The 13872-nt window shown below is 50.9% G+C and overlaps 6 protein-coding genes across 6 annotated transcripts; 4 read left to right on the plus strand and 2 right to left on the minus strand.

Annotated features, from left to right (window-relative positions):
- Nucleotides 1–353: 353 nt before the first annotated feature.
- Nucleotides 354–1151, minus strand: M436DRAFT_74742 (putative ADP-ribose pyrophosphatase; the record flags this gene model as incomplete). Its single annotated transcript, XM_013569868.1, has 4 exons — nucleotides 354–595; nucleotides 654–925; nucleotides 977–1015; nucleotides 1069–1151. 4 exons carry the CDS (start codon nucleotides 1149–1151, stop codon nucleotides 354–356), a joined length of 636 nt encoding a protein of 211 aa, XP_013425322.1.
- A 745-nt stretch (nucleotides 1152–1896) lies between these two features.
- M436DRAFT_74743 (ERG1 squalene epoxidase) lies at nucleotides 1897–3429 on the plus strand (the record flags this gene model as incomplete). Its single annotated transcript, XM_013569869.1, has 2 exons — nucleotides 1897–3100; nucleotides 3155–3429. 2 exons carry the CDS (start codon nucleotides 1897–1899, stop codon nucleotides 3427–3429), a joined length of 1479 nt encoding a protein of 492 aa, XP_013425323.1.
- A 317-nt stretch (nucleotides 3430–3746) lies between these two features.
- M436DRAFT_83987 (L domain-like protein) lies at nucleotides 3747–5132 on the plus strand (the record flags this gene model as incomplete). Its single annotated transcript, XM_013569870.1, has 6 exons — nucleotides 3747–4004; nucleotides 4056–4127; nucleotides 4184–4480; nucleotides 4534–4608; nucleotides 4661–5063; nucleotides 5116–5132. The coding sequence occupies 6 exons, from the start codon at nucleotides 3747–3749 to the stop codon at nucleotides 5130–5132; spliced, it is 1122 nt and encodes a 373-aa protein (XP_013425324.1).
- Nucleotides 5133–6097: 965 nt separating this feature from the next.
- M436DRAFT_51763 (FAD binding domain-containing protein) lies at nucleotides 6098–7789 on the minus strand (the record flags this gene model as incomplete). The annotated part of the gene is made up of 3 exons (XM_013569605.1): nucleotides 6098–6642; nucleotides 6694–7262; nucleotides 7317–7789. 3 exons carry the CDS (start codon nucleotides 7787–7789, stop codon nucleotides 6098–6100), a joined length of 1587 nt encoding a protein of 528 aa, XP_013425059.1.
- Nucleotides 7790–9013: 1224 nt separating this feature from the next.
- Nucleotides 9014–9730, plus strand: M436DRAFT_26578 (phosphoserine phosphatase serb; the record flags this gene model as incomplete). Its single annotated transcript, XM_013569596.1, has 1 exon — nucleotides 9014–9730. A coding segment is annotated over one exon (717 nt), but the record flags the coding sequence as incomplete, so codon positions are not given.
- Nucleotides 9731–11111: 1381 nt separating this feature from the next.
- On the plus strand, nucleotides 11112–13511 carry M436DRAFT_65827 (uncharacterized protein; the record flags this gene model as incomplete). Its single annotated transcript, XM_013569785.1, has 1 exon — nucleotides 11112–13511. The coding sequence occupies one exon, from the start codon at nucleotides 11112–11114 to the stop codon at nucleotides 13509–13511; it is 2400 nt and encodes a 799-aa protein (XP_013425239.1).
- Nucleotides 13512–13872: the final 361 nt, after the last annotated feature.

The following is a 13872-nucleotide window of genomic DNA, read 5'->3' on the forward strand; positions in this document are numbered from 1 at the left end:
AATGGCAAGCAAAAGCGGCACGGTGGTTGAGGATCGCCAAGTCGCATAGAGATTAAAAACAATCCACCTCGAACGAATCCGGGTACAGGAAGCTAATACTTACTTCCGCGCGCCGCGTCTGAAAGCTATGGAGGATGACCTAGACTTGGGACTTAGGAGCTGTCGATGTAGGTATCGCATTCGATCCGAGCTCTCCCTCATTAGAGCGATATTCGATGGAATGTAGACATGGTCGCTTGACATCCATGGCCACTGGTTAGTGATAGGATGCAAAGCGAAACCCCGGTGGTCATTACACTATTCTGGGAAAAGGTGGTGTGTCTGTCGATGGCTACGGAGGATTCCAAGTTCGATCAAACAATTTTGAACTGTCGAGCTACTTCAATACCTTCGGCCAGTGTGAGCACCCTGGCGTCTATAGCATATCCCTCGGCCTCGAGCTTCTTGCACTCTGCGTAGAGCGTCTTCAGTGGAACCGTAAACGATTCTATGAACTCGTTCTCCTCGAGCTGCGGTCGTGGGTTTTGGTTGTCAGAATTTGACATATCCAGACGAACGTGGACCATGTTCAGGTTCGTGTTACAGAAGCCTGGGTCTACACGCCACACGGTTAGTCGCCGTGACACCGCAATGTTCAGCAAGGTTGGACTTGCCATTGTACATGACAGGAGTCACACCCAGATCACCTTTGATCACTTCTCCCACGTAGCCGCTCTCTTCTCGCAACTCTCTTAGGGCGCAAGTCTCGGCATCTTCCCCTTCATCCACCAAGCCAGCAGGAACTTCTATACATATCTTGTCGATAGGTGGGCGATACTGTTTCTGTAAGAGTAGCTCCGGGCCGCTGGGCTTCTCTAGAATAGCGACGATGCCTACAGCATCAATTGAGCTGTTAGATGGTCGGGTTGGTCTCACGGCCGATTCCCTATTCTCGGTGAGCTCCCGATCTAGTACGAGGCTTCTGTAGCGGTCCTACCATATCTTCGTGGCGTTCTCCGCATTGTTATAGGTAATTCTTGGCTGTATTCAGTAACCGGGTGCAAGCCAATTGGTGGTTGGAAAGCGTACTTTTTCAGCTGAGTCCATTTGGCATCGGAGGCATCGAGCGGCTCTTCTCTGAGCACTCTGCAGTTGCTAAGATCAGGCGCCATGTCTAACTTCTCTTTCGTTGCAATAAGATAAATAGCTGGTTATGAGCAGCAGTGCAACATCAGATGCATTTGCTAAAGAGGAGAGGGGAATCTCGACGTCACCAGTAAGATGGCAACAGATGGTCCGAAGTCGTTACTAACAAAAACAACAAACACGTCCCCTATCTGGCTTCCCAGCACACTCGACCTGGTGCAGTTGCCCGAGCCTCGAGCATGCAGGCGTGTCCAAACTTGAAAAGTACCTCATCTATTCGCTCGCTTCCGGGGACCACAGAGACACGTATTCCTATCGGGTCTCTGTCGGATAGGGGCAACCCCAGCGAGCGACTGTCATATAAGAAAACGATAGCACATTGATCATTCGATTGCCGCTCGCCTCCGCCTAGCTACTTCGGGGGGGGGGGGGGGGGGGTATCTTTAGCTTTTCACCTCGAAGCACAACATTGGGTGATCTGTATCGTGTTCTCTCACAAGCAAAACACATCGACCAAGAATATGATGACTTTCTTCCAAAGAGTGGTTTCGTAAGGCCAGTGGAAATGGCCTGAGGTGCGATGCGGTGGGGTGACTCTAATACGTATGAGGCGGTTGCAGAAGACCCTGTCAAATTTACCGGGAGTGGTCAACCCAATCGTATGACAATCGCTCCTTTCTGAATCTTTTGTTGGTCTTTGTCGCATTGTTAGATTCACCTAGCTGGATTCTTCGTACTTGACCTTTTCCTGAGATATTGTCGTCGTACAAGATGCCGCTCATCCTTGACTCGCCGCCGCCCTCGCCTACCGTATCCGACGCCTTGGAGTCGCGCCGCCGAGTTCACCACGAAGCGGACGTGGTCATCATTGGTGCTGGCATTCTAGGATGCGCTCTCGCCGTCGCCTTTTCCGACCAGGGCCGGAGCGTCATTCTTCTCGAAAAATCTCTCAAACAACCCGATCGCATTGTCGGAGAATTGCTGCAGCCTGGCGGAGTTGCTGCTCTGGAAGAGCTAGGACTAGCCGATTGTCTGGAGGACATTGATGCTATCAAGGTCTTCGGATACGATGTTATATACCACGGCGACGAAGTGACCATCGCATACCCCGAAAATGCTGCCTCCACCGCCACTGATCCGAAAGAGGAAGAGAAGAAGAAGTCAAGACCCGAAGGTCGGTCATTCCATCATGGCCGATTCATTCAAAAACTCCGAGAGCGCGCGCTAAAATGCGCCAATGTGACCGTCGTCGAGACTACGGCCAGCGACTTGGTGCGTAGTGGATACACCGGACAGGTCTTGGGAGTCGAGTGCACCACCAGGGACCGCAAGGATTACTACTTTGGTCAGCTCACTGTTGTCGCGGATGGTTATGCTAGCAAGTTTCGCAAGGAGGTCAATACTCGGGCTCCCGTCGTCAAATCCAGGTTCTGGGGACTCGAGTTGATTGACGCCGACCTTCCAATGCCCAATCATGGTCACGTCCTGATCAGTGACAGCCCTCCGGTTCTGCTCTACCAGATCGGCACACACGAGACTCGGGCTCTTGTAGACATACCCGAAGGTCTTGACTCTGCATCGGTCAGGAACGGTGGCGTCAAGAACCATTTGCGCAATGTTGTGTTGCCCTCATTGCCTGCAAAGGTGCGGCCGTCGTTCGAAGCCGCCCTCGACCGTGGTTCTTTGCGATCCATGCCCAACTCATTCCTGCCTGCATCCAAAAACAAGCATGCGGGTGTGATCTTGCTTGGAGATGCGATGAACATGCGTCACCCTCTGACAGGAGGTGGTATGACTGTGGCTTTCAACGATGCTCTCCTATTATCGAAACTCCTGTCGCCCGAGCAAGTGCCACGCCTCGAGGACACCAAGGCTGTGTTGGCTCAGTTGGATGTGTTCCACTGGAGGAGAAAGAACTTGACCAGCGTTATCAACATTCTTGCACAAGCGCTGTACTCTCTCTTCGCAGCAAACGGTGAGTGGACTTGGAGTAGCGGCTATGCAGACCAAGAATACTGACAGACTCCAGATCCTCAACTCCGAGCTCTCCAGCAAGGATGCTTCCGCTACTTCCAGAGAGGTGGACAATGCATAGATGGACCTGTAGGACTCTTGGCAGGCATTATCCGACAACCGATGGTACTCTTTTACCACTTCTTCGCTGTTGCTTTCCTCTCAATCTGGTTGTACATTACAACAGGTAATGCTTTGTTCATTCCGTTCCGAGCAGTGGCAAGTATCGGTGTGCTGTACAAGGCCTGCGTTGTGCTGTTCCCGTACATTTTCAGCGAACTTAGGAGTTGAAGAGGGCAAGGGCAGAGGGTACGATGGATTACGTATAGACGGCATGAATCGAAACAGCGCGGCGTTGTTATGAGATGGGGATTTGTAGTTTCTAGATGGCATTCTCTGTATACCTTTAATCAATATTCTACGGTACATGACTGGCGGGTGTGGTCGAAGTCGGTGCATGTGATGGTGGTAGCATGGCGCGTTGGTCGTGGCTGACGATCATCACGCTCGCGACTCACCCCACACAATGACGCCTGTTTTGCTTTGCAACGCTTGAATGCTCCAACTTATCAACTCTCTCCCTCTTGACAAGAATTTGATCAACCGTCATGTCGACACCGGCCGATGAACCTGTGACCGCCCAGGCAGCCGCGTCTGGATCTGGGGAACCGGCTGCTACCACCAACGGCCTGCACAGCAACAAGTCAGGATGGGATGGCAAGCTACGCCTGGATAAGAACAAAAAGGCCGTACTGGCCAACCCTGAGGCCCTGTCGGACCCCGATTACTCAGACGAAGACGCCCCTCCAGTCGACCAGATCGAAGCAGATGAAGACTTGCTCCAAGACGAGGACCCTGACGTCGAGGTCGCCAACTCCGCTGCCGACTAGTCGAGATCCAGTGCTGACAAGTTGTAGGAGATCGACCTTCAGCATAGCCGAGTCTCGTCCATTCCTAATCTCCGCCTTGAACGCTTTAGCAAAGTCATCGTCAGTTCAACCCAGTCACACAACCAAGCGACAGACGCAAACTGATGCCCGCTCAGAAACTGTGCCTCCGCCAAAACTCCATCTCCTCTATTCAGCTTCCCGAATCCCTCGCCGCCACCCTCCAAGAACTCGAGCTATACGACAATCTCATCTCCCACGTCAAGGGTCTCGAATCCTTCACCGAGCTGCGCAGCTTGGACCTGAGTTACAACAAGATCAAACACATCAAGCGCGTCGACCACCTCAACAATCTCCATCACCTCTACTTCGTCCAGAACAAAATCTCTCGTATCGAGGGCTTGGACGGTCTCTCAAATCTTACATACCTGGAGTTGGGAGCTAACAGAATCCGGGTATCTATTACCCGACCCCCTGCTCAACAGAACATATACTTATCATCACACAGGAAATCACTGGGCTGGAGACTCTGGTCAACCTGGACTCATTATGGCTCGGTCAGAACAAAATTACTGAGCTCAAGGTACGACGGGACCGAAGTTATATCAAGTCAACATGGTGCTGACAAGTAAAAGGGACTTTCTACGCTTACCAAGCTAAAGACTCTCTCCATTCAGGCAAACAGAATCACGTCATTGGATGGACTCAAGGAAATACCCCAGCTCGAGGAGCTGTATATCTCAGACAACTTGTTGACCTCCCTCGAGCCTCTCTCCCACGCTCCAGAACTCAAAATCTTGGATGTCCAGAACAATCCTATCACATCACTACGTGGTGTTTCGGCACTGGCCCACATTGAGAATCTCTGGGCGACAGGCTGCAAGCTGGAGAGTTTCAATGAGCTGGAGAAAGAACTTGGCGACAAGAAAGAGCTTTCCGAAGTCTACTTCGAAGCCACTCCCCTCCAGAAGTCAAATCCAGTTTTGTATCGCAACAAGGTCCGCTTAGCACTACCTCAGGTCTCAAAAATCGATGCCAGTAAGTACCCCAAATTCGAGTGTTCCAGTCGTGACACTAACCAATCACATAGCATACGTGAGAGTCTGAAACCACAATAATTATCATGATACCCGCAATACATGAACGTCCACTTCAGCCAACGCTACCCCGTGGTATCAGTTCTCTGCTTCTCACACAATCGCCAGCTGCTGGACATGGCTATTGCCACAGTACAGATCGAGACCTCGAGATACCGATATGTTCACACAGTCAGTTTCACTCGATCTTACCTGTCGTCAACCACAAAATCAGTTCGCTGGAAAACCTAGGTACATTGACAAAGAATATGGATCAGCACAAATTTGATCAGGAGATTTTCTTAGCGCAGACATGCATAGGGGCGGTTTCAAATCTCATCCATCTGAGCCAGGTCTCTATGGCGACTCATTAAACGCTGTGCCAGGATCTACATCTAGAAATAGCAGAGTAGTCACACTGGCGAGTTCAACTACAAGCTTAGGAAAGTTCATCATCCACTTTTGCTCAACTTGATGCCGTCCATATCCTTATAAGCGTCCACGAGCCAGTTTGATATACACGGCTGGCGATGTTGATAGGTGCATTCTGGTCTGTGGCCATACGAAAAGTTCCATCGCGTAGTGCGTATAGCACAGCCTTGATCGTTGTCTCATTCCGCGTAAATCCATGATCAGACTCCCAAACAATCTGGAAGTAGGTAGGATGCTGTCCCGAATCCAACGCGGATATTCGAGAACCCTCATCGGAGATGATGCTGTTAGAACAAGGACAAGAGAACCATTGAGTCAGCGATGCGAATGTCAAATTGTCGTCGACATTACAAAGTTGATGCGAAGACGGGATGAGATGTTCGATGGTATCGGGGTGAGGAGCCATGCGTTTCCTCTGGGCCCAAACAAATTGAGGTATGGCCAACCGAACGTTGGAGTGGTGAGATCGAATTCAACGACCAAGCCATTGGAGCAGTACCATCCGTGAAGCAAATCGAGATGACAGAGATCCAAGGACGAGAGAGGTATGCTGATGGTCTAGCGCTAGATACATGCCTCACAATCCAAACTACCAAACTGACTACCTGTACCAGTTTTGAAGTCCCATGCCATATCGTCCTCCTCTTTTCGACCTTGATCTCTCGGCAAGATATCCTCGATCGCCCAAGCTATTCTCTCCGCGCCACTGCGAGCGCCTGCAAGATTTCCCGCTCCTGGACCCAGACGTAAAGCAGCCAGTCGTCCTGTCACGAAGAGTGGAACATCTTCTTTCCACATCAAGTCGTCTGTCAAGCCAGGGAGACCGCCATACGACTCGACAGGAAACTTGCGGTTCATGGTCTCGAGAAACGTTAAGCTCTTGAAGTCACTGGCAATACCTGTTGCAAAGTAGACATAGTCGATATTTGGCAGCTCGATGGGTGGATTGGTCGTAAGTGTCCACGACCCGTCTAGGTAGTCTGAGGAGGTGATTGTCGTTTCTGTGTGCAATTCAACTTTACCAACAGAGATGTTCTGCTTGAGCAGCTTGTGATAGCGAGGAGTAATTGATCCTCCACCACGGGCTTCCTTGATCTTCTCAAGACGCTCTGGCGACTGTTAGTACACGTCTAGTGGAGGCGGCACGAGTGCTCTCTTACCTTCATCCGTATCTGCCGACCAGAAAGATGCTTCCTCAAAGTTGCGAAATTTGCCCATCCAGCTCAGATCCACGTCGAAAGGTTTGACTCTCAGCCGACCCCTGACCAGGTGAAACACCTTGTTTGCTCCATGCTTACTTGCCATTACTGTCAATTGAGCAGATGTCAATCCACCGCCCACGACGACTATGTTCACCTCTTTCTTCTGTCGCAACTTGGCTTTTACGGAAGGATCAGGAAACTCTCGAATCTGCATGGCATGGCAGCATCCTTGCCCAGTCTTGCCCAGTCCAGCTGGAATAGATGGTGCATTTCCTGGCCCCACGGCAAGCACAACCACGCGGGCATAATGTGCGCCTTGGTCAGAGCGAACCGTAAAGACTGGCTCCGTTTCTGAGACGCCTGGAACCATGCTGAAGTCGATATCCTCGACTCGTTCTTGTTGTATGAGATCTCTTCTGAGCCCATACCGATCAATGACGCATTGGCAATAGTCCCGGAAGAGCGAGCTTGAGGGTGTAAAATAATCTTTGCGGTCGCGTTCATCGATCGTGACTGGAGGTTTGGCACTAGTTAGAATGATCAGCAGTGCTCACTATCACTCGAACTGCCACAACACTTACCCATTGTTCTTGCACTTAAGCCGCTGCTTCTTTTTATGCTTGCTAATCTCTTTTCCCACACATTCCGGAATCTCCACGAGCTCCTTGTCTCTTTCCTTCTCATACGTATAAGACAGTAAACCATCTCGATCTCGAGGATCAGGGTGAAAGAACATAGGGCTCCTCAGATGTGAGATCTCGAAAGTCTTGAAGAGGTGATTCCATCGAGTCATCCAATCCTTGTCGGTGCCATCCAGAACCAGAGTGGAATAGTTACGGCAGATTTCAGGTTTCTTGGTAGCCTTGATTTGTCCAGTTCGTCTGTTTTTGATGGAAGCGCGGTCCCCATGTCGTTTTATCCAGTGGTATCGATGATGCTCCGTGTCAGAGAAGATGGCTGAAGGTGTGCTTTCACAAAGCCTGGCAGCGACCGCCAAACCACACGGCCCTGCACCGATTATCAGCACATCGTGGAGGGTAGAACATGGAGCCATACTGTGTTCGATACCCTCTCGAGGCGCACATTGAGTGGCATCTTATTTGATGTCGTCAAACACCTTGATGGTCACCTTGATGGCCTTTGATACCTTGATGGGCAATCTGCCCTCCATCTTCCTGTGAGACATTCTGGAGTCCGTGAAGCTGTCTGTGGGTCTTGCAGTGCTCTTATCTCACAGATACATGTAGTTTCTGCTTCCAGCGAAGAGAGTGTGGTGGAAAGGAAGATCCATTCTGCTCAGTATTCGTCCGCGTCACCAAGGTCACATGACCGTACAGCTTCTAGATCTAGCCGTAAATGGCCACAACGCCTCTCGTTCTTCTGCTTGTAGTTCAGTAACAGTCTCTCAAGAATCGCCATCCAGATGCTCTATAATTCTCCAGTGGACGATAAGTGTAGTTAGTTGGTTTTCCATGTAGCATCCTGACTGAGACTCAGGCTAGGTATCACATAGCAACCATTGCACGAAGATCTGGATTTGGGGAGTGGTTTTTCTGATCCGGTCCTAATCCCAAATACGGTTAATTCTTCTTATGAGTAGATATGCTTAGCACTCTGGGAATGCTTTGAGATTGCCCTCAAAAAACTTGTGGACAGAATGCTGATTCAGAATTGTACTTTTGTCATCAGATTGTGACAGGCCAATATGGTGCTTACCCAGGCCTGGAACCCGATCGAGGACTGTCAGCCATGGGTCTATACAGTGTACACAGACTCGCTCATGGTCATTCGAGAGGAGAGGAGATAGTCGTTGCAGACGCGCAGTTGGTTGATGGTGCGTTGAGCACAGACGCCGCTTCTTCGCAAGCCTTAAAGGTGACTTGGCGATATCGCTCGCTTTCACCAACCGCTGCACTTTTTCTTCTGTCAATCAACTGATCGGCCAGCCATGTCTTCTGTCAATTACGAGACGTTCTCGTTCGCTGCGAGCCCTCAGCAGCCCGCCGAACAACAACAGCCCAAGCCTAGGGCCAAGCGCGAGAAATCGGACGCCAAAAAGAACCAGGTCGTCTGCCTGGTGTTCGTCAGACAGGGCTCTCTGGATCCTGCCCAATGGAAGGACGTTGCAGCATTTGTCACCTACACGCTACAGGAAGAACTTTTAATCAGACGATCACTCGCAACTCCTCGCCGATTCTTGGATGGTCCCGAAGACGGTCAAGGTTGCCGGATCTTAGAAATCGCTATTCCTCTACCTCAGAAGAACCCATCACCCACTCTATTGGAATGTTCTGCGATCACCAAGACTGCTTCAATCGTCAGTCTATGCCAGCGTCACAACATTGAGATTGTGTTGCAACCTCAAGCCCTGTACGTGGCTCACAGGACCCCGGGTTTAGCTGTATTCGATATGGACAGTACTTTGATTCAGCAAGAAGTTATCGATGAATTGGCTCGCGCTGTGGGCCGTTACGCCCAAGTCTCTGCCATCACGGAAGCCGCCATGCGTGGAGAAGCCCCGTACACTGACTTTGAGGCGTCTCTGCGCGCTCGCGTTGGCCATCTCGCTGGTGTACCTGTCTCCATCTGGCAACATCTACGTGCTGGCATCATCTCATTCACCCCAGGAGCTCGTGAGCTGATACGCGTACTCCGCAAGCTTGGCTGGAAGACTGCTGTGCTAAGCGGTGGCTTCACACCCCTGGCTGAATGGGTACGACAAGAATTGGGCTTGGATTACTGTTATGCCAATCACCTGGTCGAGATGGACGGTAATCTGACAGGCGAGCTGGTTGAGGGTATGCCCATTATCCATGCTGAGAAGAAGCGTGAATTGCTTTCCTCTATCGCCGAAAAGGAAAACATTCCGTTGGAAAATGTTATTGCTGTTGGCGACGGAAGCAACGACCTGCTGATGATGCACCAGGCTGGTCTTGGAATCGCGTTTAATGCAAAGCCCAAGGTTCAAACGCAAGCTCCTACAAAGATCAACGCCGATGGTTTGTTGGATGTGGCCTACATTCTTGGCTACACTGTCGAAGAGGTGACGGAGATTTTGCGCCAGGAGATGGTGCTCGAAAACGGTCAGTACGTGCTCAAAAAGCTTGCCTGAAAAACGTACCCAAAGCGGCCCGTACGATAGTCCTTGATATGTTGTAAGCTAGAGCGTTGGCCACTTTTCCCACCAAAGTGCCAGATACGGCGCAACAAAGTGCAGTAAGAAACAATGGAGGCGATCTGGTGCAACAATTCGGGCCTAGTCAACATCTCGACGAGCCCATCACGAACCGCTTTGTGGGCTCCTAGCTACTAGACAAAAGCATCGATCTGAATTCCCTTGAGGGTGTGGGGAGGTTTGCAGCTTCTTACTCTACTCAAGTCCAGTATTGTGCTCCTCATTCGAAAAAACGTACTCCACAACATGGCTGCCAACAGAATGCTGTAGCTAGAGCCCAAATCGAAGCGGCCCAGTGCATGGTCATATAGCATCAGTAGTTTAAGGCAAGGGCCCGGGAGAAGTGTCGATCATTCACCCAAGCAGGAAATTGACCAACCCCGGAAATGGGTGCGGTCCGTTTCGAAACTTGGTTTCAGCTTGCACCACGAGTCCCGTCCACAAACAAATAACAGATTGCGAATGTCGCACACGTCTTGCCATCAGTCTGCACACCAAAGGCGTACTGTATAGAACGACAGTCGAGGTCACGAGAGGAGACGTCGGAGACAAATTCCTGCAGGACACTGGAGAAGGTGATAGATTGACTTTAGGATCAATGCTGAAGAAAGGGTCGAGAGAAATCAACGAATCAGAAGGACAATCAGCCGTGTTTCAAGTGGCCCGAGCAACGGCGCGGAACCAACGATTATTCCATGCCTCGCTAAGCTAGGCGTCTCCTGCAGTCTGCAGACATGGTGCTGCATCAAGTTTTGTCGGTCTCTTCCTGTTCTCTTCTGTTCTCTCTTGGTGCCTGTCGCTTCGTCCAAGGTCGCGTAGATCGCTGCTTCGTCAATCGGACGCTGGTCGCGACTTGTCTTTTACTCTGTTGCTTTCTGTGACTTCAGCCCTGGTCCGGCATCTTCGCATGCCTCGCGCCTCGGTGGTGCTCTTGCTAAGGACTTCAGATCGCATTCTGCGCCATTTTCTCTTCTGATATGTCTGTTCACATGCCTGGACGCTACAAAACACCACAATAACTCTATACGGATCACGCTCGTTTCCAACCACCACGTTCACTTTTCTCAATCCGGCCACACTTCTACAGTGAAAGCGCGTTACCCTCGGAGAGCCGGTCTACTCCTTTACACACTTTTCCAAACCCTCTCGGCTTTGCACTTTGTCCACACTCATCAAACATACTTGGCATACATCATATACAATGCTCTACCAACGAGATGGTCAAACACCTTCGCAAGGTGATACTCGTCAACCACACCGTCCATACCACCAATCATCCTCGCAGAGCAGTGGACATACGAGGCCTGGTGCGCCTAATCCTTCTTCCCATCCGTCTCAGAAATCGCAACCCAACAGACCACTTCGGCCGGATCAGGTGCCTGTCGTGTTGGGTCGACCACGGCCAGTTGCAAACAGAGACGCACCAGACCCGCGAGCCATCCCTCAATACCGTCAAGACTCAGGTCCCCCAGCTCAACAGTATGCTCATCAAAATTCCATAAGCTCGTGGGTTAATGAAGTCTCACCTACCTACCCATCACCGGACATGCCTCGACCTTTCGCCGACACCCACCGCGATTCTACTGGATCTTCTGTCTACTCTCTCCCCGACTTTCCAATCCATCAAGCTCCTCAAGTCCCTCAACAGGTCGCTCGACCATTGCATCAACCCAATCGCCGCCCACCGCTTGGCCCACCCCCTTCGGCGCGCAAAGGTCCTGCATCATACTATCCACAAGCAGACCATGTCGCGCCGATCATCGAGGAGACAGACAGTCAACGAGGCAGTCACAGAGGCTTACATGACTCTAAAAGCTCTTTTGCTTCCAGTAATGCGATTCCTATTGGCATTTCGAGACATCTTGCCAATCAGCATGACATGCGTCAAAACAAGGCTTCCCCATTCCAGGACTACTATGGAGACTCAGACGGCAGTGAGCCTGAACAGATGGTGCGTCCCGTTCCTGTTCGTAAGGCTAGCATTGGTCGTAAATCGACACCAGTCTTGACCACGATAAAGAATGGCGATTCGCGACCAGACAGCCAGACTCGACCTCTAGACCAATCTCGGCGCGGTGGTAACCTCGAAGATACGAGCTATCCGATGGTCGACATGTCGCCCGAAGAACGCTCCGAGAGGTCTTTTCCTCAATTGTCTACACGAACAAGCAGTTCCGATATTCTTGGCAGAGACGCAATGGTGCCTCAAGCTGAGAAGCCAATCAGAGAGAAGGCTTCTTTGTCCACTCTTGGTCTTTCCGAGAAGAGTGCTGCACACGATCTGGAAAAACAGGCTACACTCGCCGATAGAGTGGGTTCTAAGCGCCCACCGAGGCTCAATGTGGACGCCGTCCGAGAGGCAGAAGCTCGTGGTAGTCTCACCAGTCTTCCGGACCTTATCCGTAGAGCGACCAAAGTTGCGTCCAACCTCGATCGTGGCCGGACTGCGAGCAGACTCGGTCTCAACTTCTTCGATGACGACGCGCAACAAGCACACGACCAGGATAACAGGAGATCTGGTTCACTATCGGATATTCTTGCTTCTTTCCCCCCACCGGGACTTGCAACTCCCACTGGATCCAGAGGGTCCAAGAGAGGTTCCAGAGGCTCCAGAGTGCCATGGTCTTCAAACCTACAACATAGCTCCCTCCCTTCCACAAGTGATCTCGGCGAGGAGCCCGAACAGCGTAGGAGGTGCTGCGGTCTGCCCTTGTGGCTGTTCCTCACAATACTTCTGCTCATGGTCATTCTTATTGCTGCTGCTGTCATCATTCCCATAGTTCTTGTCGTCATTCCTCAACAAAACACTGTTCATAGCAGTGCTTCGGCCTCCGCGCTCGCTATGTGCCAAAAGTCACTAGATTGTAAGAACGGTGGCATCAATATTCTAGGTAGTGATGGAAGCTGCAGCTGTTTGTGTGTCAATGGCTTTGCAGGCTCTGAATGCACACAAGCATCAAGTGCATCTTGCACCACCACGACGGTCGGCAGTATGAACAATGTCACGCTTGGAGATTCTATCCCACGGCTCTTGACTGACTCAGCAACCATTTTCAGCATTCCTCTCAACGCTACCAATCTCTTGGGCTTGTTTGCTTCATCCAAGCTCACGTGCACCTCGGAAAATGCATTGGTTGCCTTCAATGGGCTTTCTGCCCGCTCTGTTCCGGAGCGAGTCACTGAAATCACACCTTCTCCAACCAAAGTTCTGGCAGCACGCGCAGATTCTACATCTGTTGCTGGTGCTGCTGTCACCAGTAACGGAATTGTCTTTGCAAGCGGATCACCGAGCGATGTGCCGTCTTCATCGGCCTCCACAAGCTTTGACACAAGTGCACCGTCCTCATCCTCATCATCTCTTTTGTCAGATTCGACGACGCTTGACTTTGCACGTGTTGCTGTGCTATTTGTCTTTCAGATATCAGGCCAGCTGAATAATGCGATCGCTGCTCAGGAGAATCTCCAAAGCTACTTTACCTCTGGGACAACCAGTACTGGACAACAGATGAATGTGTCGAGCATCGACCTTGGTGCTGATATCAGTGCAAATCTCGAACAACACTCCGTCACTTTGGCCAATGGCACAGTCATCGGTGGTTAGAAGCACTGCTGTCCGTTTCCTGACACTCTCCTTCCAGTAACTTCTGCACCATACTTTCTCTAGTTCATGTAATGTTCCTGTTTCCTATCCTCCTCCTATTCCTTACGAAGCTCGACGCACCAATGTTCTTATAGAGTGTTGGACGAACATAATCACACCCTGTGGTTACTGCCAATTTAATCATCATCATAATACTTTTGACCTCCCCGTACGCAAAGATATGTCACGCGTGCAGCTATAGAGATGCATAGTTTTTTCCAAAGACGGTGACAAGATCCGCAGAGGGCGGATAATTTTACGACTCTCAGTGGATGCCTCATGTCCGCTCAAACAACTGTGCGTTTCTATAGCTGTCTTCTAG

The sequence above is a fragment of the Aureobasidium namibiae genome (assembly GCF_000721765.1).
Source record: "Aureobasidium namibiae CBS 147.97 unplaced genomic scaffold scaffold_14, whole genome shotgun sequence".
Taxonomy (NCBI): Eukaryota; Fungi; Ascomycota; class Dothideomycetes; order Dothideales; family Saccotheciaceae; genus Aureobasidium; species Aureobasidium namibiae.